At 31.0% G+C, this 24,235-nt stretch overlaps 2 protein-coding genes across 3 annotated transcripts; one reads left to right on the top strand and one right to left on the bottom strand.

Annotated features, from left to right (window-relative positions):
- Positions 1–7,907: 7,907 nt before the first annotated feature.
- Positions 7,908–9,568, bottom strand: WRKY33 (WRKY transcription factor 33). The gene is made up of 3 exons (NM_001250479.2): positions 8,837–9,568; positions 8,592–8,717; positions 7,908–8,405 (listed from the first exon to the last, which is right to left on the bottom strand). Exons 1-3 carry the CDS (start codon positions 9,493–9,495, stop codon positions 8,228–8,230), a joined length of 963 nt encoding a protein of 320 aa, NP_001237408.2. The 5' UTR covers positions 9,496–9,568; the 3' UTR covers positions 7,908–8,227.
- Positions 9,569–17,738: 8,170 nt separating this feature from the next.
- Positions 17,739–23,176, top strand: PIN2B (auxin efflux carrier component 2b). 2 transcript variants are annotated; one of them, XM_006600053.3, is made up of 6 exons: positions 17,739–19,393; positions 19,667–19,946; positions 20,040–20,125; positions 20,277–20,434; positions 20,527–20,603; positions 20,724–21,018. In XM_006600053.3, exons 1-6 carry the CDS (start codon positions 18,148–18,150, stop codon positions 20,788–20,790), a joined length of 1,914 nt encoding a protein of 637 aa, XP_006600116.1. In that variant the 5' UTR covers positions 17,739–18,147; the 3' UTR covers positions 20,791–21,018. The 2 variants fall into 2 exon arrangements, with proteins under 2 accessions (XP_006600116.1, NP_001238365.1); NM_001251436.1 differs by lacking the exon at positions 20,724–21,018 and adding an exon at positions 23,143–23,176 and having other exon boundaries at positions 18,148–19,393.
- The last annotated feature ends 1,059 nt before the right edge of the window (positions 23,177–24,235 follow it).

Consider the following 24,235-nt stretch of genomic DNA (forward strand, 5'->3'; position numbering starts at 1 on the left):
CACTACCACAGTGCATGCACAAAGTAAATTGCATGTAACTCATTTTGGTAAAACATGTTAATTCCACACATAAGAACGTGTAAATCCTAAAGTGGGATATGTGGCTGGTTTGAAGTCCATCGTCATGGGGTCACGGATAAGCATCCTATGTGCGAAAGAATATATATATATATATATATATATATATATATATATATATATATATATATATATATATATATATATATATATATATATAATATATATATACACACACACATAGGACCTTCTCGTTCACTATGGTGTCTATGGGTAGGCCACACATCGTAGTCTAAATAACTCATTATCAAAGACGTGAGCCTCTAATCAACAAGATATATGAGGAATTGGAGATTTTGAAATTGATCATAAATTCATAATTTTAGAAGGAGGAACAAGTCTAACGAACAAGGTATCCAATGACGTTTGTCATTATGTGCTATTAAAAAAAAAGATGCTTCCATATGTCTACATATTATATTCTTGTGTTTTATTAATTTGTCTTGTCTTTCAAACTCATCACATGCATTCACACTTAGACCTTGCTTTTCTAATTTATTAAATAACATTGATTTTGGTGGGCCATGCATGTGGGCCATCTTCTTCTCAGATTAGGCTCACATGCTTGCACCTTGTTTGTGTACTGACATTTATTTTTCATATTTCAACACGAATCAATATGTTAGTTGTTATTCTAACAACTGTATATTAACCGCTCAAAAAATTGGTTGATATTCTGAACCTAATTACCTAATTATATGTTCAACTTCAATGTATATTATTACGCAAATTAATTTTTATTCAAAGTGCATGTGTGTGTGTATATAACAAAAAAATTATAAATAAAAAAAACAGTAAATTCTATTGAGAATGAAATGCAATGCTAACCTTCAGTTCGGTTCCAATAACATTATTTGCGAAGTACGTGGATTCTCCATTTGGCTACTATGCTATCCATTTGATGAGGCATGGTGATATTTCGTACGTTCTACACATGCACATGCCGAGCTATTGCTGAAAATATCCGAAGATGGTTTCCATGATCATTGATCTTTGTCTCTTAATTAATTCATATACATACATGCTCTTACGCAAGGGTTATGGAGTAATTGTTTAGCCAAATATTCTGCATAACTATCTTTGGCTAAACAAGGAAATGGTATATTCAGATGCTTCATTAACCTTGTTCAAAAACCCGCCATGAATTTAACTGTGTTGAAATCATTTACTACTTGCCGCCTGTACTGGTGTTTATAGTTGCAACCACTTCGGTAGATAAAAGAAAAAAAAAATGCAACTATATATATACTGTCTCTAATATTAGTAAGTTTTAAAGGCTTGAACCGATCGATATATATAATACAAGCTCGTTGACATGGTTGTGCATGTTGTTATTAGTCTTAAATTACCTCTCAGCCTTTTTCACTCTGATATATATACCAGAAAAGAATAAAACATGTAGTGTATATGGCATGTTAATTAATAACTTCGCATTGGTCAGTCCTACTGAGTTCTGAAAATATGTGGTTAGTTGCTTTGTTACAGTACTAAACTACTAATGGTTCTTCATGATCTATCACCTACAAAAGATTACTCATGTTGTAATTAAGTCTGAGAATCTTAACCCTAGGGTTTTTTTATATATATACTTTAGAAAAATAACCAAAGAAGTATTCCTTGCAAAAAAATAATAATTTATAAGCAAAAGTGAACGCCAACAGGAGCTAATAGTATTTTCTCTCAAAATATATTCTGCTAGCTCAAATCTTCCAATTAACTGCAAAGCAAAACACCTTATTAAATATTTATGAAAAATGAATAAAGTAAAACAAGTGCACTTTAAAAATATAGTTATAATTATTCATTAGAAAATTGACAGTACACTTTAAAAAGATAAAGTAGAGTTATATTTATTGATTAATTAGGAAATAGGGATTCTAATAATTGTAATAAAAATGCATGTATATGTCTGTGGAAAAAATTCTTATCATCTACAGTAAAAGTGCCGTGACTACAGAGACAATGGATTCACAGTTCCACAGATTCAAGCTTCAAAAGCCTGTTAGAAGCGATCGAATTCCAAATGATCAATTTTCTCAGGTCTAATACATTGCTCCGAGTGAGCCTTCACCACAGAATTATCCAAACGGTGAATAATGAAAAATTGCGAATGAGGTTCAGGTTCTCAGCAATGGCCCTTGAATTTTCAGAAGAACTTATAGAAAAGAAGGATTTAAATCAACATTGCTCACCCTCACGATTAATTAACTATAAATTATATGCAAAAGAAAACTCCTTAACTAACATATTCAGGGTTTTAAACATGATTTTTTTCTCAATAAAATTGATAGAATGGGAAGGCATACCCAACATTACCTGGACAGAATTTTAATGATACGTTCGGACGGTCAACAAAGACTTACCTAAATAATTATTATATAGATACAATATAATGAAATTTAAATACTTTTGATTCGCTTTAATAAAAAATACTTTTTGAAAGAGAAAAATATATCATTATTGAAATAGTAGAAGATAAATTACAATTAAGATATTGAAAACTTTTAAATCATTTACTTGGAGTACAACAAAGCATTATGAATAAAAGAAAACAAAAAAAAATGAAAAGGGTTAAAGAGTAGTCATTTAGAGGATCACACTTCAACTTTAAATAAATTAATTGTTAGAAAGGACTTTAAGTAACTGCAGTCAGTGATGTTTAATGAGATAATTAATATCATATAATTGTAGAAATATCTTGGTAAAAATAAAAGTAAAAAAATTATGAAATGACGACTTTGATCATGAAAAAAAATGTATTTTTTTAAGAGAAACAGAACAATCACTAATTAAGTGCATATGTTTGGAAATTACTTTTATTCAAAAAAAATTTCTCAATATCTCAAATATTACTCTTTTATTTGATTTTATATTTAATCTTCTTATAACAATCTATCCTTACGAATTTATTTAGCAGAAAAACTCATATTTGATTTTTTATTATTTACAAAATTTTCTTGGATCATTAGCAATTATTTCTGGTAAATATAGAGAATAAAAAGGAAATAAATTTTATAAGGATTAAATCCGAATTTTAATATATTTTAAGACACCAAAAATATATTTTGTAAAGAAAAATCACCCACGAAACAACTGAAAACAAAGTTTTCTAAAATCTACTTCAGATTTAAATATGCTTGTGCGTATTTCACTATTTATCGAGTTTTAATATATGTGACTATCCTCTTTTTTTTAGGGTCAAACATATGTAACTTTGGCGTTGTCCTTTTATATAAATCTGGGCTGGCTGTGCCGTCACTTTAACGGCTTTTGCTTTGGGCACCAGCATAATTGCTGGTACATCCAGCAAAATTTCTAAATCCCAATAATATCTCTCCCTTATAACTACTTGTTCTGTACTTTCCTTATTCTCATGCAACATTTTTTATTTCCTTCACCTTTGTTCTTGTGAGAGATCTTCCATGAGAGTTGGTTGTTTGTTGTTGTGCCTTCTTTGGTGGAGGTGTTTGTTTACGGTGGTTCGTCAGTAAGTGGTGGTTTTGTTGATGGTTGGTTTTGCCATTAATGCCAAAGATAAGTTCTTGATTTGATTTTTTTCGCGTAATACTTATGGATTAATAATTTTTAAGTTTTATATAACTTAGGGATTGACAATCCATAAGCTTCTTATGGATTGATAATCCGTAAGAAACTTACGGATTAACAATCCGTAAGAAGCATACGAATTGTTAATCCGTAAGGTTCTTTTTAAATTTATTTATTATTTTTATAAATTCGTTTTATTGTTTAATTAGATAAAATTAGAATTATTGATTAGAAAACTTTTAAATAGGTATAGTTTGAATATTCGTTCGAAAGTTGTAGTTTGTATAGTTTGAAAGTGATATTAATGTGAAAATAATTTATACATAAATTTGTTTTTTTGTTTTTAATTTAATGTATTATATAAATAAATGTAGTAAAAAAATGTGAAAATTATATGATAGTATAGTTATGGTGTGGTTAGGGGTTTTTTTGTTTATCATTGAAATTTTCCAATGTTTTGTTAAGATGGATGATAATTAGTGAATGTATGACAGTATAATGTCTGAAAAAAGTTGATATGAATAAACAAAATGAAGATGAAGCTGGTGTGAATGAAGAACATGTTGATTGTTCTGATGCGTTTAATACTTCTCAGGTGTTAATATGATTTATTGTTATTAAAGTAATTAAATAAATGTTCCTTGAAGACTAAACTTGTATGGATTGCATTGTAGGTGTTTGCTGCCCGTGATGATGTTTTGTATTAGGCTCAATCTATTTGCTTATGAAATTGATTTTGTGGCGGTGATTATGAGTTCAGACGCACATAATGATATTAGAAGAAGAATCTCATTTGTTTTAATTGGATATGAAAGGAGTGGTCATTATAAGGCCAATAAGAAATATTTGGTAAAAACAGTTACCACGCACTGACAGTAGAAAATGTGAGTATTCATTTAAGCTGTACAACACTAAAATGTTGTACACTTAAATATATTATAAAAATCTTACGACAAATTCTAAAATTTCCAATAAATGAGTATTTTTTTACACTACTCAATACTATTTATATAAAAATTTATTACTTAGTGGCAAAATACTTATATGAGTACATCAATAAAAAAATGTCATTTACATATATACATTTCTTGTTACACTAATTTGTACAATATATACTCATAAACATTTTAAATCAGTCATATTTAAATATTTTACAAATAAATATTTAAAATTTCAAGTATAATTTAATTTATTAAACAAAAAACATACAAACATTATTTATTAAATTAATTCATTATTAAAAACCAACTTACAAAAACAAATATAATAAATTAAATAAATACATATTTAAAATACACAACAGTATATATATCTATTAAATAAATACTATTTAAACTAAATTTTAAATTAATAAGTTATTGTACTGATTGGCTTCGTATGCCTTATACGAATCCCCAATTCTTCCAACCATGCCTGCGCAATAAATCCAACGGAGAGGATAGGCAAAAAAACTTACGGCGATTATGGACAACAGCACGATGACTACGATGGCGGTCACTGGTGGCGCAAACAGTGGCATGAACAACAGCCAGAGGCACAACGAAGAAGATACACAAACAGAGGAAGAAGAAGACGCAAGGAGTATTGTAGCAGGAGAAGAAAACAAAAACACTTTTAAAAATTAAATAAAGAATATTTTTGTCACTTAACATAACTGGTTGAATGTACCAATAATCGTGCTAGTGCCCAAAGCAAAACCCCACTTTAACTTCTCCATCCAAATTCACACGTATAGGCCTATAAGCTGAGGACCAGCGTGAAAAAAAAAACACTATAATCAAATACCCAAAGACAAGAATTGGTGATGGCTTTGCCCGAAAATTGAAAAAGAAAAAAACTACAACCAAAATATAAGGGATAATTTAGAATTGGGTTCAAAGCATGACTAAACTCGATCCAACTCAATTATATTAGGTTGACTTTTAATGTATTTAGACTGAATTTGATCCAATTTAATTAAAATTTAATCATATACGAATTGAATAATAAATTTTATTTTTTTAAACCCAATTCAATCCGATCCAATCCATAATATATAATTAATTTTTTATTATATATAAATGAATTATCAAATATAAAACACATTAATTTTTAACTCACATAGTTTATTAAATTATTAAATTAAATCATCCATGATATTTTTTCTTTTTAAAGTTGTTATTTTTATCTTTATTTTGATTTTGTTTTATGTTTTAGGATGTTAATATAATATTTTATTTCTATATAAAATAAAATATTATATTAACATTAAAATCATTAATTCTTTAGTTAAATATTCACAATTCAGTATTTTTTAACTGTATTTAGTTATTATATACTTAAAAAAAATTTTAAAAAATAAATTATTATTCTAAAAAGTTTAAATTTTACAAAATATTTTTTAAAAATATTAAGACCCGATTATAATCTAATCCGACTCAATCTGTTTATAATCGAATTGGATTGAATCCGGTATATAAAAAAACTCACAAACCCAATCCAATTTTTTTTATCCGATTGGATAACAAGTTTAACCATATCCCTACAAAATATGTTTTTTCTTTTAAAGTACAATAATAATATTCACAGTAACACATGCACAATTTATAAGCGTAGTATTATCTGGTCATAAGGAACATAGTTATCTGCCGTTATATATTCAAGGGGATCAAGCTCTGATCATAAGGAACATAATTATCTACCGTTATGCTACATCATATTGATAAGAAAGCTACGGATTATAACAAAACATAAAACAAATTAATTTTCCTTGTTTGTATCATATGAATTCCTTGTATTATTTATTTCCACGCCAACTACGTTTCAGCAATGTAAGCATCTAACGATGTTATTGAAAATGTCAACTTCTTTTTCAAATAATAAAAAATGGTTTTTTACACTCTAAAAAAACAAATTCTTATTATAATCTTTTCTGCCTAGAATAATTTCCACTTATAAAAATAATTATTATTTGCTAGCAAACGCTGAATATTTAAAATTAATCTTAAATGTTTTTTTTTGTTCTTATAAATAAGATTTTATTTTATTTTATTTCTTTAATTTATTTTAGTCTTGATTTTTTTAGTTTGTTTCTATTTAATAGCGTTGTATCGTGGATCTAATCATATTAAGTTAGCAAATATTTTACAGCACCATATAATTTATTAAGATTAAATGCATATCATCATGTCATTATTAAATAGTACAGCAGAATTAATTATCTTAAAAATTTAAAGAAATAAATGTTTAAAACTAAAATTAAACAGAACAATATTTACGAAAACAAAAAACACGTTTTACTCTTGAAATTATAAGTACATGCATATGATATGATATTATGATATGCATTCCCAAAAGGTAATGTAGATTCGAAGCAAATTGATGTTGAATGTTGATCCCAAATTAAAGTTTCTAGAGTTGTAAGAGGGACCAGAAGACTGGTCATTCGATCCAAATGAGTTTGTGAAAGTGTTGAAGACTTCAAACTTTGAAGTTAATTTGAAGTGTGGCAGCGCCACATGAATAGTGTTGTACGACGTGGGACGATTGTATTTGTGGTCGTAAATCGTAATTCACTCGAATATTTGACTTTTTCTAATCGTATATAAATAGATTTTTTAACCACAAAATGTAATTTCTAATAAATTTTAACTGTACATTCAACAAAATATATTAAAAAGTGTGTTCTTGAAAATTTTAACTAACAAAAAATATACATTCAAAAGAAATGTATAATTAAAAATGTAAAGAGTAGAAGTCTTCTTTTCTTAATTATGTATAATTTAAATTGTATATTTTAATTTTTTATAAAATGTTGTATTTTAATTTTTAGTATATTTTTTTTACTGCTAATTTATAGTATCTAAACGTACAATTTTAATTTTATTTATATGCTTTTATTCGATTGGAGTATTATTTTTAATCCGTAGTGGTGTAACCGATAAAATCACACAATGAAGATTTTCACACAAAATATTTTTGAATCTACGAAACGGAAGGAGGATAAATGTTTTATTTTATTTTCCTAAATTAAAATAAAAATATCTTGAAATGTAGGAAAGCAGAAGACATTGACAATGTGAAGGGGTACCTGTCCCACTCGCACCACACTCCATAGACAAGTTACTCAGATTCTCCATTTTGCACTTCATCTTTCACATTTTCCCTTGTGCCCATGGAATCTTATTCTTTCTTTCAACTTGGATTATATTACATCAGATCTCCCCAATTTTTTAATAGTAATATTTAAATCCAACCAACACAAAAATAAATCCAGTCAGTGTACTGTAAAGGTTTATACTTTCATTCAATATAATTTATTTATCGACTTTTATAAAAATTAAAATAGTTTTTTGTTTGGTCGAGAGTGAATGAATGTCTATTAAATAAGAACAAAAAAACATGTCTAAGTATAGTATTTCATAATTTTTTGTCAAATTTACATAAAAGTCCTTATCCATCCAGTAGACGACTCTTTTGGTCCACAACAAAGCAAAAGTTGACTTGGCTTCTTTTTCTTTTCTTTCCCTCGCTTGCAAGAAGTTCCCTTCTTTTTCTTTCCCCCCGTTAATTGCAAAATCACTCATCTCTGTCGGTGCCATGCTTTGCCGATCTCCTCCCTCGCTTAAACAGGCTGAGAGACAAAATCCGCGGCGGCGCCGGCAGAAGTTTCCGGCAGACGCGGTTGCGGATGACGGTGCTCTCCCTCGTAGGTAACGATGAGCATGTTGGGGTCATCCTGGGCTCGCTCCACGTGCTTCCTCGCCGGACACCCTCTCACGCTACTGCACTTATAATACCCTCTGCAAACAACAAAAAAGATATATTAATTAATTAATTAATTAATTAATCTCTGATGAATGTTAAAATATTAAGATTTGTGGGAAGAAACAAATATCATGCGACGGTTCCAAAGTTGAAAGGCGTCGAGATTAATGTTTGACTTTGACGGATTCAATATGACACAAGGGTAAGAATAAAATACATACCGTGGGTAAGGTGATCCCTTGATTGGTTTTTGACCATACTTTCTCCACGAGTACTCGTCCGCTGGGATATCGGCAATCTTCGAACTTATCGCCGGCACACGTATCATTCGTTTCACACGAGATTTCCTATTTAAAAAAAATCCCGAAAAAATTCATTAATTTTCTTCTTTTTTTAATTTATTTATTGTTGAGAAGTGCTACCTTGTTAAAGAAATGGGTCTAAAAATTTAATTTATAATTTTTACCTTCTCTTGGAGCAATGGCAGTGAGCGGAGGAAGAGGCTTTTCCGGCGGAGAGAGTGGCGTCGTGACACCTTTTCCGGTGGGATGAGGAGAGAGGAGGCTTGCCGGCGGCGAGGATGGCGGGGCCGATCTTGCCGTCAGAGACGCTGCCGTCGGCGGTGATGGATGACAGGAAGGAAGAAGTGGTGGTGGACATGGGAGGGGATATACTAAAGGTGGTTGTGTCCTTGGTCTTAGAATATTGAGAAACCGACAAATCGGTAGAAGAAGGGTTAGGGTTGGGATTTGACTTTACCATAACAGGTTTTGCAAAATCAAGAGTCAGCGTCTGTGGTTGTGGTTGTGGCTGAGGTTGAGGTTGAGAGGGAGAAATTGAAGGAGAAGGATGAGAAGGTGCGCGACGAAAGCGAGCGTGGCCGGTGCGATTCAACAAGTTGATGACTTGTTTGAACTTGGAGACAGTGAAGTCGGTGATTTCCGCGCAGTCAAGGTGGTTGAGATTAAGACGGTGGTGGTGTGCGTTAGAAGAAGAAGACGAAGCAGAAGGGATTTGAGAAGAAAGGACGCGAATCAGATGCTCCATACTCTTCAACCCAGCGGAAGCTGCTTCTTGAATCGCCATATTCTCTTCCATCCTAATATTTGCCAGATCTACTGCCATTCAACAACGTTAGAATAGAGAGAAACTGAAACTTTGGTTGGTGTCTTGTTTTTTTTGTTTTTTTGGTGTGGATGGGAGAAACTAGAGAGGAAGAGGAGGATATAAAAGGGTCAGAAAGTCAACCAAGCTTCGTCAATCCAAGCATAGATATTGGTTGGACTTTACTTCTCTTTTTTTCATGTAATGGCCAGAATAATGTTGTTTACGAAATCACTTTTTTTTAATGCAAAAAAGGCGCACCGCGACATAAACAATGTTTACTTACTGTAAAGGTCCAAAGGAGGAGTTGGTGGTGGGTCCCACCACTTCTTGGTACGAAGCCCCCAAAGAAAGTGCCAAAGCAACTAAAACAAAGTCTTTAGCATGAAAATGAAAAATACATCATGACCGCCATACTCATGGTCTGGTATCTTCTTGTTCATTCGTTCATTAATTAATTTCTCTTCCCTGATGATTTTGTGAACCCTACCGTATTTTATAACGCGTTCACTGTCTTCAAGTATTTCCCCAACCCAAGCAACCAACGTGGTCAACGCAATTGCATTTGCATGTACTGTAATGTACTAACTAGTTTCCCACTTTCCTTACCGATCAAACTATGTTTGCCTTCCTCATCACTTGATTCCCTTTTTCTTCTTTCTTATTTTATTTAATTTAAACTATATGATTCTGTGGACGATCTTTTTAACATTGCAATACATAAATCATACTAGTATTTGTTAACTTTAAACTGTGTTTGAAAGTTGAAACAATGGGAAAGATAACGAGAAAGGAAAAAATGAAATTTAAATTAAAGAAGAAAAAAAAGAAAGTTTTAAGTTTTGGTTTTAAGCAACTTTTTCTTTCTTTTTATTATTTTATTTTTCAATCAAATATGAGAAAATGCATGTTATATATATTTCTTCTTCTTTTTCTCCTCCTTTTCAAATATACCATTAACTTCTGTAAAGGCCAATTTATTTCTATACTTTTATGTAGAATCCTGTCATTTTCAAGCGCACTCATCCATTAACTATACTGTACTGATATTGAAAACAACTTCATTTTTATTAATATGACATTTGTGATGGGTTTTGACTTTGATATCCTGCCTAGCACACAGAAAGGAAATCAATGCAAACTTGTTGGTTATTAGAGCACTTCAATAAATCACTTTGGGTTATATTATTTCCTGAATTTGGCTTTTCATGTTTATGAGAAACAAGATTGTTCCTTCAAAAGTTAAGAGGTTATTTTTTGTTGACTTCCAAGACTTTGCTATTAGCTAACGTATATATACCATCGAGTGCATTCCACTACTAAAATACAGTGCAGTACTATATAAAATTATAGTGATTGCCTCGGAAGTTTCTCCCTTTACCTTTTCCATTTTGTCCTTTTGTTTATGGTTGACCATCTATCTTAGATGGCAACGGGTAAAAAGCAAATTGCAACTAAATGGAACTTTAATTTTGAATTTTAGCGTGGATTCCCAATACGATGAAAAAAGCAATCCATATAGTTTCAATAAAGAAGAAATAAAGTAACAAAGATTACTCAATTTGATTCCTTGTGTTAGGTCAATGCCTAATTTGGTCAGCCTCGACACCGAGGAATAGAAACATTATCATGGTGCTTACCCTAAAAAAATCACGTTCGAATCTCTTTGTCACTCTAATTCAACGCAGATGGGAATAAAATATAAACATTTTTTCTTGCTGAATTTAAAATATGTAAATTAACACCAGGGAAAGTAATACGCATTTGATTTGATTTGATCTGATCTGGAGAGTTGATATTTGTTAGGAATTTATTCTATGATAATATTTCTATACTATGCTAATAATTAATATGCTTTCATGCGCACATGTACATTATTTCCCATTTAACTAAACAGAGCACTAATAAGTACTGCAATAATTGAGACTTAGAGAGAGGGGAAATGGCATCTAACTTTTCTTTTTTGTCAACAAAATGGCATCTAACTAGGTAGAACTCGGCCAGAGTCTGGGCTGCTGGTGAGGGGTGAGGCCCAACTTACAAAACTTCATTAAACATAACAAAAGTTTGGTTGACATTTACGATGATTGTTTTAATGTCAACAACAATAATGTGTTCAACCTTCAACGTTTTCGTGCAAGCATAAACCAATCTGTTGACCGTGAAGAGAGCTAATGTTTTGCTCTTTCCTCAATTCATGGGTTAACATGGACGATCAACCAACGTCCGATGAGTCCCATAATCATTCAATGGTATTGGGATAGGGGTTCACCTACGATACAAGATTTCAAATATAAGTTTTAGAAAAAATATTTAATTAAAAAGTGGAAAAATTAATAAATGTATAAGAATGAAGTGAAGATCCCCTAAAAAAATGAAGTGAATAGGAAATTATAATTGAAAGTGACCCCCTCCTATCAGAAAAAAAAATTTGAAAGTAACCCCCACTCTTTATTCCAATTCTTTCCATTTTCATGTATTGCGAAATGTCAATGATAAACTACATTATTTTTTTAGAAAATTATATTTATTTTAAGATATTTCTTTTGCCCATAAAAAAACTCCCATCTTTATAAGAATGGAATAAATAAAAATATTTTATATTTTAAAAATAAAAATAATTTTAAAACTTATATTAAATATGATATTGTTAAGTTCACTTTCTTAAAAATAATGTTTTTATTCTATGAAAGAAACACAACATTAAAATAAAGGCAGAGTAAGTGATTATAATGCCCAAATGGAATTTATAGTTCAGCTTAAGCACGTGGGAAGAGAATTCAATGCCTCAGGACCCAATTATAAAGAAGGTCTACTTGTACTTAGTTTGCTAGCTCATTTTATAGATTCATATTAAGGCCAGCAACAAAAACATAAAAATAAACTTGGAGGGAAAAAAAAAACAGAAGTGGGAGGTAACAGTGGTCCAGTTCAGCTGCAGCCACGGTTTCTCTCCGCGTTCATTCCATTTTCATGTATTGGAAAAGGTCAATGACAAACTACATTCTTTTTTAGAAATTATATTAATTTGACTAATTCAATCATACACTTTAGATAGATACATCCATACTTAAAATACTAATCTGTGCATTTTTTGTTCGGAGCATTTAGCCCCATCAATACAAAAGTCTGTAGTACTTAACAATGTATGTTCACTTGCCTCACTGGATAATCTCAAACTTTTATTGTGTGGATGCATGGGTTGTCCCGTTTTAATATCAAGAGAAGCTACAATTTAATTATTAATATTTAAAAAAATATTAAATTTTTGTAAATAGACGACTTTCACTTTCTTGAGTTTCTTCCCTTTTTAACTAGTCTTTAAATTCCATCTATATTTTAATAAGTCTTTTTGCTAAATACTATAAAAAAAAGTCTTTTTGCTAAATTGGGAAACCTTTTCAGTTGAATCTTCTTCTAGGCTTCTAGCTGCGGTATTGTAGCTCATTAAGTCATTATAGAGCTTAATTTTTCCTGGGTTTCTTTTATTTTTGTTTCTTTCCGTTAGGTTTATCCACAAAAGGTATGATTGACTTGTCCTATAAACTAGAATATATAATCTTCATTGCAAACGTTTTTAAGAAATATGTTTTAGTGAAAGCGTTTTTATGAATTTTATTTTAACAGTAACGTTTTTAGAAACTTTTCTTCAACGAAAGGATTTTTAAGATTTTTTTTTTCAATTCATCCTTTTTATTTTTATTTCTAAATTAAATTTCGATATATTTCTAAAGTAAATTATTAATAATTAAAAATAACTTTTTATTACAATAAGAATTGTTTATCATAATTGCAAAATATGATTTTACATGTTTAAAAATATTTTTTAAATATGATTTATAACACTACATTGAATCTGTTACTGTTGGTCATCGTAACTTTACATTACATTAATAAAAATAAAAAGTATAAAGATTGAAGTACAAAATTAATAAAATTATTTATAAAAAAAAGTTCAAACATTTTTGCAAAAGACATTAATAAGTTGGTTGGAAGAGTATTGAGAGTGAAACGGGTGTTTTGAAGGAACTGAAATTGGATACGTAAGTTGTACTATTGTTTTCATATGCTTTTTGAGAATAGAAGCGAGGGAGAAAAAAAAGTTGAACAACCAAAGAATTTATTAATAATTAAAGCCATAGTAAATACCACAAGGAATGCCATTAACTATGTTAGCTAGGATAATACAAGGAGACGTATAGCAGAGTAGAAACGAGGGAAGAATGAGAGTGGATAGATAAAGGATAGTCTATTGCTGCATGCATGCATCAAAATTAAGTGGATATCGGGCTCTTTGTTTAATTTTTTTTAATAAATTGATCGGCAGATCTTTATACTTTTATTAAAATTGCAATTAGGTTTCTTAACTTTTTTTTAATTGGGTCCCTAATTTTTTTAATTGGATTCTCCTGTTTGATTGTCTTATTCAATAACTATATATATAACGGTAATTGAATATTGTGGTGTATATATTTTTATCTTCATTTTATTCCAACAGTATAATTACATCCATGATCATTATTTTATCTCTATAAAACTACTACTTTCATAAACCAACCATTAACTTTTATTATCTTTTATGTAAAAAAAACTTCTATTATTTTTTATTTTAAAAAATGAAAAAAAGTTAGGCACATAGGGCTATAGATTAACCGTAAAACTTATTTAGGGTACAGACAACGTGGATTGGTGCTTTAATTTGGGCCTTTTGTAATTTTGAGAGTCTTATTTTCATAATTTTAATCTCTTGTAGAATCAAATAATTGTAAAAGGTTCATGAAACAATAGTTGAATTGAATTAATATGTAGATGTTAAAACTTTACAAAAACATTTCATAAATAATTTAATTGTTCTTACACCACACTCTGGATTCACTAATCTATTATCTACACTTCTAATTAGGTATTTGTAATTTTTTTATGACGATAATTAGATAGGAGAATCCAATTTAAAAAATAGGGACCCAATTAAAAAAAAGTTCATGGGCCTAATTGAAAATTTTGTTAAAAAACATATAGGAAAAAAATATAACATTCACTTTGATCCGATGATTTTTACATCTTGATAATAATGGGAAATATCAATAACATCCAATATAAAAAGGAAAATCAGGTGTATGTAAAAGGTGAAAATATATATTAACTTGAAGTGAGAAAAAGATTGAGGATGATAACATCTTTTTTACCTAAAATTATTGAATTGGAACTATTTAAAAAAAAAACTTTTTAGAGTGTAACTAGTTGAATTATATGATTATTTGACTGTTAAAAGAAATGATGAAAAATTTTGTTTAAAAATAAAAATGAGAAAAAATATTTTAAATAAAACTATCTTTAAATAAAATTTGAAGTTATAAACAGTTTTCTTCTTCTTCTTCTTGGCTTGTATGCTTGAGTGTATTTTGAATTTTTTAGATATGTGAAAAATCAATTCTTTCTTTTCCGCCCCTAGACCAAAATAATATGGGCTTTGCTAGGTGCACCAGACATATTACTTGTGCACCCAACATTAAAACAAAATTCTAAAAATATCCTTAAGTATTTTTTGTTTTTATAGATTATATAATCCGTATAATTTATATGGATTACGTGATTCATAAGTATTTTTTTTAATTTTTTTTCAATCAGCTAATCCATATGTTTTTTTAATTTATTAATAAATTAAATTTTTAATGATAAATATTTTTTTATTTATGAAAAAATATATGAATTAAATAATTCGTATGAGTTATATCCAAATTAATTATCACAAAATTATTATTTAAATTTACATGCGCATTAAATATACATTAGAAATTTTAGTGTTATATATAATAACATTATTTAGTTTATAACATAATTAACCTATTAATTTAGTTGATTAGAGCATCATGTTAATAACTTGAAAGTCATATGTTCGATTTTTACTTGGATCATTAATTGGTAAAACATATTTTTGAAGAAAAAAAACTTAAGGATTGGGTTTATGGATTAGCTGATCCGTATCCAGCCCAAATAATATTGATCGTACACCATGCATGGCATGCCTTTGATTCGTGTCCAGCCCAAGCCCACTACTCACTCACGTTAATATTTTCTCATTTCCAGCCCAAGTCTCGTGATAAGTCTGAACGAATACTTTAGTTTAAAGTTTAAACTTAACTTCTTTCTATTTTTTATTTTTACTGAAAGTTTAAACTTAACTTAACGATTCATTTTTTATTATTATAAACAATTAATATAATCTGTTCGTCTAACCTAAAAGTTTGAATACGAGACTGGTCTATTTTTATAGATTTTATTTGATTTTTTAGTATAAAATACTCATATCAAGTAATCTCACTTATGCTCTTTAAGTTTTTCTTAGACTTTCTTTTTTGCTCATCATACATATTTATTTTTCCTTTTCTTTCATACTTAGCAGCACAACATGAGATCTATTCAAAGTGATACCGAATAACGGTTAAAAAATAATATTTTCTAAAGATGTGTTTGTTATCTATGTTTTCCTATTATTTTGGAAAAAAATATCAAATATATCCCTTTTTTTTTTCAGTTTTTACTACTTTTAGAATTAATGTTTGTGTTGTGTGAAAGTTAAGGAAAAGATTATGTAATTGCTTTGCACAATGAAATATTGACTCGGGAGCTTGTATATGTAGCAATTAGAGAAGGATGACTCAGTGGTGTAAAAAACAAATGTGATGTTCTTGGCCACTGGTAGGTGGTGCGGTTGGCTCTCTTAATGTATTTTTAAAAAAAAATAGTTTAGGTCCCTTTAGTTGTTGTGTCGGTCCCATGGGCGAGCAGTATATCCTGACCATAAACAAAAGCATTGGACCAAGGGGAAAAAAACAGCACAGGGACAAAATGGCAAACTACATCTTAAGCTCAAGACACAATACATGCTTCAGTTTGATTTTTTGAGAAAAAATTCCTTTTAAATAAAATTAAGTAAAATTTTGATTATAAATTATAAATTTTAACGTTCTAAGATTGAGTAAGCGATAAAAATCTAAATTGAAAAGGATCTCTACATTGGAAATGCCCCCAATATATAAGCGAAAAACAATACAACTTCTGTCTTGTGTAGCAAACGTTTCCCGCAGAGAATTAATCATTAGAATTTTGCTCTTGGATAAATTGTTTCATTCGTTAGTAAAATAAAGAAAACTTATGTTGTAAAGTCGATTTCGCATTCACAGGAACATAACCGTGACAAATATGATGTCTGTTTATTTTAAATAACAAAAATTAAGCACACATGTATATTAAAAAAATTATTCTACGGATGATCATCATTTTCAGATAGGTAATACGGGTACAAATACATGTACGGTTTGTGAATTGTACGTGTAGATAAGCAGTTAATCTATATCCCATTTTATATTATTGTTACGAGATTTTCATTAAATAGACATGGGGTACTCCTTTGTGACATTGACATGACAAAAAACTCTGTATCCATGTGTATTTGTTCGACTCTGTTTCGATTTTGACGAATAATACATGAGTTGGTCGGGTATGGATATAGTTTTTTCTGATAACCAAAAATCAGATACGGATATGAGATTACTACATCCTTCCTGACCCCGAACCCGTCCCGCCACTTAATATAAGTAGTTAAAAATAAATGTTTAACAATCAATTCATTTTTTCTAAAATCAAATTTTTAATATTTTTTTTATAAAAAAATATTTTTCTAATTTAAATCAGATATAGAACGGGATTGGAGATATCCAATACCCAACAGGTACAAAGATAAATAAAGATAAATAATAAATTTTAACCTATAAGATACAAGAACATGTTCAAAAATCGTCATTTCCATGTCTCATTCTAACATAGTTATTGATATATGTTGCATAAATAGAAAGCTAGCGTACCAAAACTCTAAAAAAATGTTCTTAATTTCTTACTCAACTGAAAAATTAACAAACCCTAACAATATATTAAAGATGGAATCGTCGATCATAGAAAAACTTTGCTGGGAAAAAAAAACAGACAAGCATCATTATATAGACCATATGCATGCTGTGTACGGAGTATTGTTTTTGCACCACGGGGTGATTGAAATTGAACCGTTAGCGTCATTGTAATATGCAAAACGGAGTCGTCAGCTAGCTCATTTATGTCTGCATCTTCTTCACATCTCACCACCATTAAAAAAATAGTAGTCTCGCAGAAATATCTTTTCTGCGCACCGCAGATCACTGAGTACTGCCTAACTTACATGTGCATGAACGACTACAATGGCGCCGAGTTAGGCTTATAAATCAAATTACACACAGTTCATAGAAAATCCAACCCTATTATTATTCTGTCTACATTTAACCCACTTGAGCTCTTTTTTCTTTTCTTAATCTGCAGGTGAACTCTTTTTCTTTTCTAAGCTATAGAAAGTAGAAACCGCATATAATTAATTAATTATAATTTAGGTGTCACTCTCTTCCTTGTTAAAGAATTAATTAACCTAGCTAGAGACATGTCTATAAGAGAGGACTAACGGTGAAGGTTTAAGCCTCTTTGGCCTATTCTTTATCGTGAGAGTTTTGCCTTTATTTCTCAGCCATGTTTCCTTCTTTTCCAGCTTAAACCGCTACCCTACAAAACCTTTCACAATTCTCTTTCTTCCTAGCTATCTCTTTCTTTCTGTCTACATTGACCTAGCTAGCTACAAACCCTGCATTAACCATGATCACTGGTAAGGATATTTATGATGTTTTCGCGGCTATTGTGCCCCTCTACGTTGCTATGATATTAGCATACGGCTCAGTTCGGTGGTGGAAAATTTTCACACCTGATCAATGTTCTGGCATAAACCGCTTCGTTGCTGTGTTCGCAGTTCCACTTCTTTCTTTCCACTTCATCTCCTCCAATGACCCTTATGCTATGAACTACCACTTCATAGCAGCTGATTGTCTTCAAAAAGTTGTCATTTTGGGTGCTCTCTTTCTATGGAACACCTTCACAAAACATGGTAGCCTAGACTGGACAATCACCCTCTTCTCACTTTCAACCCTTCCAAACACACTTGTCATGGGGATCCCTCTATTGAAGGCCATGTATGGAGACTTCTCAGGGAGCCTCATGGTCCAAATTGTGGTGTTGCAAAGTGTGATATGGTATACCCTCATGCTGTTCATGTTTGAATATAGAGGTGCAAAACTCCTCATCACAGAACAGTTCCCTGAGACTGCAGGCTCCATAACTTCCTTCAGGGTTGACTCAGATGTTGTCTCACTCAATGGTAGAGAGCCACTTCAAACAGATGCTGAGATAGGAGAAGATGGAAAACTTCATGTGGTTGTTAAAAGATCAGCAGCTTCTTCCATGATATCTTCATTCAACAAGTCTCATTTAACTTCCATGACACCAAGAGCATCTAACCTCACTGGGGTTGAGATCTATTCTGTTCAGTCATCAAGAGAACCAACCCCAAGAGGTTCGAGTTTCAACCAAACGGATTTCTATGCCATGTTCGCAAGCAAGGCACCGAGTCCAAAACATGGCTACACAAACAGTTTCCAGAGTAATAATGGTGGTATTGGTGACGTTTACTCGTTGCAGTCTTCAAAAGGGGCAACGCCAAGGACTTCTAATTTTGAAGAGGAGATGTTGAAGATGCACAAGAAGAGAGGAGGGAGGAGCATGAGTGGCGAGTTGTTTAATGGGGGTTTGGTTTCTTCTAATTACCCGCCACCGAATCCAATGTTTTCAGGGTCTACGAGTGCTGCTGGTGGCCCCAAGAAGAAAGATAGCAGTGGTGGCGGTGGTGCTGTAGCACCTAACAAGGAGTTACACATGTTTGTTTGGAGTTCAAGTGCATCACCTGTTTCTGAGGGGAATTTGAGGCATGCAGTTAATAGAGCTGCCTCTACTGACTTTGGAACTGTCGATCCTTCTAAGGCTGTTCCACACGAAACTGTTGCCTCAAAAGGTAATCACATATCAAGCGTATATCATGCACTCAAGAATTCCCTTTTTGCCTTTTGCTCCTCAGTCTTAGATGTATTGATTTTCAGCTGCATAGGAAAATTTTTTACATTAATCTTTATGTGGATATATAATTGAGTCTTACTATTTTTTTCATTAATTAAAAAAATTAATTATGTATCATGTAGAGATTATCAAGATCATGACTATGTGGTGGTCTCATGATTTTTTTTTATAAGCATTGGCATTAACTTTGAATGTGTGATTTTGAATGCAGCTGTTCACGAATTGATTGAGAACATGAGCCCTGGTCGTAGAGGGAGTGGAGAGAGGGAGCCTGAAATGGATGAAGGAGCCAAAATTCCCGCAAGTGGATCTCCATACACTTGCCAGAAGAAGGTGGACATGGAAGATGGCAATGCAAACAAAAACCAACAGATGCCACCTGCAAGTGTCATGACAAGACTTATTCTCATCATGGTTTGGAGGAAACTCATAAGAAATCCTAATACTTACTCCAGTCTTTTGGGACTCACATGGTCTCTCATATCATTTAGGTATATCATCATGAATTTCAAATAAAAGTAAAAGAAAAAAGTTTACTTGTTGCTGTCCCTTAATCAATGGTTTGCTTGTGTGCATGCATGCAGGTGGCACATTGAAATGCCAACTATTGTAAAAGGTTCCATCTCAATACTGTCTGATGCTGGTCTAGGAATGGCCATGTTCAGTCTAGGTACTTGTAATGAGCCCTATATTTTATTTTTATTTTTTGTCTCCTTTATGTGAACTATGTCATGTTAATATGTTATATATCAACAAAATTTTGGGTAATTACTCCTATATGGGAATAATTGTTAATATATAATGTATTTAACTGTAAGCAGGTCTATTCATGGCATTACAACCGAAGATCATTGCCTGTGGAAAATCTGTGGCAGCATTTTCAATGGCTGTTAGGTTCTTGACAGGTCCAGCTGTGATTGCTGCAACCTCAATAGGCATCGGACTCCGTGGAGTTCTTTTGCATGTTGCAATTGTCCAGGTGAAATGAAACTTCCTTTATCTATTAATCAAAGAAAGACTAATTAATAATGTTATTTTTAATTTTTTATGACACGGCGTTTATTAGTGCAGGCTGCTCTTCCCCAAGGTATCGTTCCCTTTGTGTTTGCCAAAGAATACAATCTCCATGCAGATATACTTAGCACTGCGTAAGTTTTTTTTTTTTTTTTTTTCTACACTTATCTATGCTCCTAACCGTATGTATTAGATCATTAAATTTAAGGCACCAAATTAAAGAAATTCTAAAAGAGATTTTGCAAATTGTGCAGGGTTATATTTGGGATGCTAATTGCATTGCCCATAACCATACTCTACTACGTGCTGCTTGGAGTTTAATTTGTCTTGGGAGACAAAAGCAATAGAAAAAGAAGTATATGTTGCTATAACTGTACGTACTATGTAAACCCAATGTCACGCTCAAGCGGGGTGGATGAAGGGAAATGTAGAAGATATTGGATTTTAGATGTTAGAGGGAAAGAGAAATTATATATAGTATACGGTAGAATGCTATATATATTAATTATTTATGATTCATATGAAAATTTTGGTTTGATTCGTTCCAAATTTCCAGCCCACTCTGAAATATTCTCTCTATTTGTTAATGGAACAATCTTTTAGATAATTAGGTAAGAACTTCTATTCTGACATACATATTTATATAATATTATATATGAAAATGTAAAATAAATTAAAGAAATTTTATTCAATAAATATAAAAGAGTTCAAATAGATAAAAGATTCACATATACATTAATCATCAAATTAAAAATTTATCAAATAAGAGTATGAAACATCTTCGGTCCAAAACAAGATCATTAGATTTTATTTTTTTTATAAAAGGAAACAAATTAAGTAGCAGAATAACATAAAGTAACATGTTCAGAATTATATGTAAATAGTATAGAAATCTATGCTCCAATGTCACATCCTATCAGAACGTTGTGTCTTAGCGTTCTTTAGCATGAAATTTTTTAAAGTCATCCACCTAATCATATGTTTTTACGAACACAAGGTTCAAGATCATTACAAGACCCAAACACAAACAACATACAAGGAGTGAGTTATCACATTCCTAAACAGGTAGAGATAAACGAAAATACACACACATATTCAACTTAGCACAATTCACATCATTTTACCACTCATTGCGTAACATCACTTGTCCCAACGAGTTAATCATAAAATTACATTCCACATCTTCACATTAATTACGTGTTTAGAACAACACATCTCAAGTGCAACACAACATCTCACATTCACATAATTCATTATTCACCATCACGTAATAAATCACAATGATCATTATACAAGCGTTATGCAACAGATACACTAAAGTTTAATCTTATATGCAATGTGGTACCATGTCAGTGAAAAACCTCATCAAGTGCTTAGGAGTACATGACAAGACAGACCACATACTAGTTAGTCAGGTCACTCTCATTAGGTAAAATCATAGGAAGATCAGTCAAGGATGTTTTGTAAAAATGCTCCAACCATGTGAAACCGACACAAGCTTAAAGGAACACTCAAATTAGGTATGTTTACCCCCAAGGCTTAGACTCCAAAGAGTCGGTCAAGGTCTCTTCCTCCTGATTCAGGTTCAACTCAGAAAATATTTTAGCACGCAAATTATATCTTTTAAATTATACAAAACACACGACTTCTCAATTGTTCTCAAAATAAAGGATTTCCACAATAGATTCTATCATAATACTCGTCACGCATTAACTCGTCACCCTTAAAGGGTCTTACAGTCGTGTGATTGTATAATTCATAATTCACAACTCAATGCACACATCTTAATACACGTGTGATCTCACAATTTAACACATACTTAATTTATCACTTACACACAGTTCATTGCACTTTCATAATCCTAAAACATCACGTTATCATGCCCCATGCATCATATACATATCACACAGTAATAACATTAATATGTTATATTCATATGACTCATCATCTCATTAAAACAATTCTTTAAAATCATATATGCGCCACTAGAGTTTGAACTATGCAATACACACAACCACTCAATTATTTTTAAAATTATTTTAACTCGTTGCGCCTCAAAGTGATTCAACTCGTCGGATTCCCACAATGAATCACATCACAATACTCGTCACGCAAAAACTCATAGCCTTTAAAGAATCTTACAGTCGTGTGATTGTACAATTCATAGCTCACAACTCAATGTCATCACTTTACACTTCACAATAACATGTATAATCACATTGAGGAATGTATTAATCTCACTCTTGTTCACAACACATGTCTCATCAAGCCTTCTCACTAACACATTATTACTTCTCATACATCATGTGTGTGTATGCGTGTGTGTGTCATACAATAACAATCTTTCAACATTTAAGGCATATAATCATATCAAAATCAAAGGAATCAAAATCATAGGTTCAAAATGCAAAAACATCAAGAACACTCAATTTTATCAACCAATTCGCATTAGGGCACCAATTGACCCATCAAACATAACCATCTCGTAATTATAATCATAAATACATAATTATAATACACTAAACATCCCAAAGTAAATCCCAATTTGATCCTCTATGGATCAAGTTTTTTCTCTAGTTGCTATGTTAGAGTTTCTAAGTATTAGAGAGAAGGAGAAGAGATTAGAGCCTTAATTTCACTGTCTTCGTGTGATGGTCGTTTCTCTCTTTATAGATATTATTTTGCAAATCCTAATGATGAGATGTGAGAAGGTGAGTTTCAAACCTGATGTCCAAATTTCAGGACGATCCGACAGTTAACGAGTTCAGGATCATAGTTTTACTGTGACAGATTTGAGTGTATGCGGGAAAAAGATGAGATTTTGAAAGATGAAGAAGGAAGAACGAATTTGGGAGGAAGAGAGAGCTTACAAACATATCTTAAATGTAAAAACTAATCTAATATGTCTCTATTTATAGCTAAGGTACTGTGAGCTTATTATTTACTCTATTTTTTTATTTTATAAAAATGAACTTTATTTTACTCCCTCTCAAATAAATAAATAAAACATTCTTTTTATTTTCTAAAAACTTATATTTATTTTATTTACCTTAAAACTGTTATTTTAATTAATAAAACTATTTTTTTATTTATTTAATTAAAAAACCTTATTATTTTTCTAAAAATCTTTATTTTTAATTAAAATATTTTTTAATTTATTTTAGGAAAACAAGATGTTACAAAAAAAAACAAGAGATTACAACCTATGAGGCGCCAGAAAGATCAACATTTTGATGCTATTTTTGGTAACACAAATACCAGTGTAGCAAGTTGCTAGTTTTGTTTTTACTCTTAATTTCAATGGCCAGTTGATATGAAATACAGTCTTAAAAATTACACATTCGGCATTTTTAAACTTGCTACATTGAACTTTGGGACTTCCGAATGAGTTAGCATTTATTCTTCCTTTCAACCTCACAGAAAAGAAACAGATTGAATATCTGAAATTTTAATTTTCTACGACCTTGACTTTTCAATTTCCTTCATTGATAAGTAAAATATTGTTATCAAGATAAGGGGCAACGGTAACACGAGCTATTGAAGAAAATGTTCTGACTCAAATTATTAAAAAGCCTAGACTCTTGCACGCAACAAATATATTGATCATAACATATATAATACATCAGGAATGTGTATATTTTTTTTAAATGAAGTTTTATGAGATAAGTATAGTGTTGTATGTATGGAGGATGCCTAAACGTTTGAACATTTTAATCGGAAGGGAACAATACAACAACATTATTTTTTTTTTTGTTCAGCCAAAATA

This window comes from Glycine max, chromosome 17 (genome assembly GCF_000004515.6).
Source record: "Glycine max cultivar Williams 82 chromosome 17, Glycine_max_v4.0, whole genome shotgun sequence".
Lineage (NCBI taxonomy): Eukaryota > Viridiplantae > Streptophyta > Magnoliopsida > Fabales > Fabaceae > Glycine > Glycine max.

Excerpts from the sequence above, each read along its gene's own strand:
- WRKY33 (NM_001250479.2), bottom strand. The coding sequence starts at position 9,495 with ATGGCAGTAGATCTGGCAAATATTAGGATGGAAGAGAATATGGCGATT. Across the intron at positions 8,718-8,836 it reads TGCCATTGCTCCAAGAGAAG|GAAATCTCGTGTGAAACGAA; the intron begins GTAAAAATTATA and ends TTTTTTAAATAG. Across the intron at positions 8,406-8,591 it reads AAGGGATCACCTTACCCACG|AGGGTATTATAAGTGCAGTA; the intron begins GTATGTATTTTA and ends TGTTGTTTGCAG.
- PIN2B (XM_006600053.3), top strand. The coding sequence starts at position 18,148 with ATGATCACTGGTAAGGATATTTATGATGTTTTCGCGGCTATTGTGCCC. Across the intron at positions 20,435-20,526 it reads TGCATGTTGCAATTGTCCAG|GCTGCTCTTCCCCAAGGTAT; the intron begins GTGAAATGAAAC and ends TTATTAGTGCAG. Across the intron at positions 20,604-20,723 it reads GCAGATATACTTAGCACTGC|GGTTATATTTGGGATGCTAA; the intron begins GTAAGTTTTTTT and ends CAAATTGTGCAG.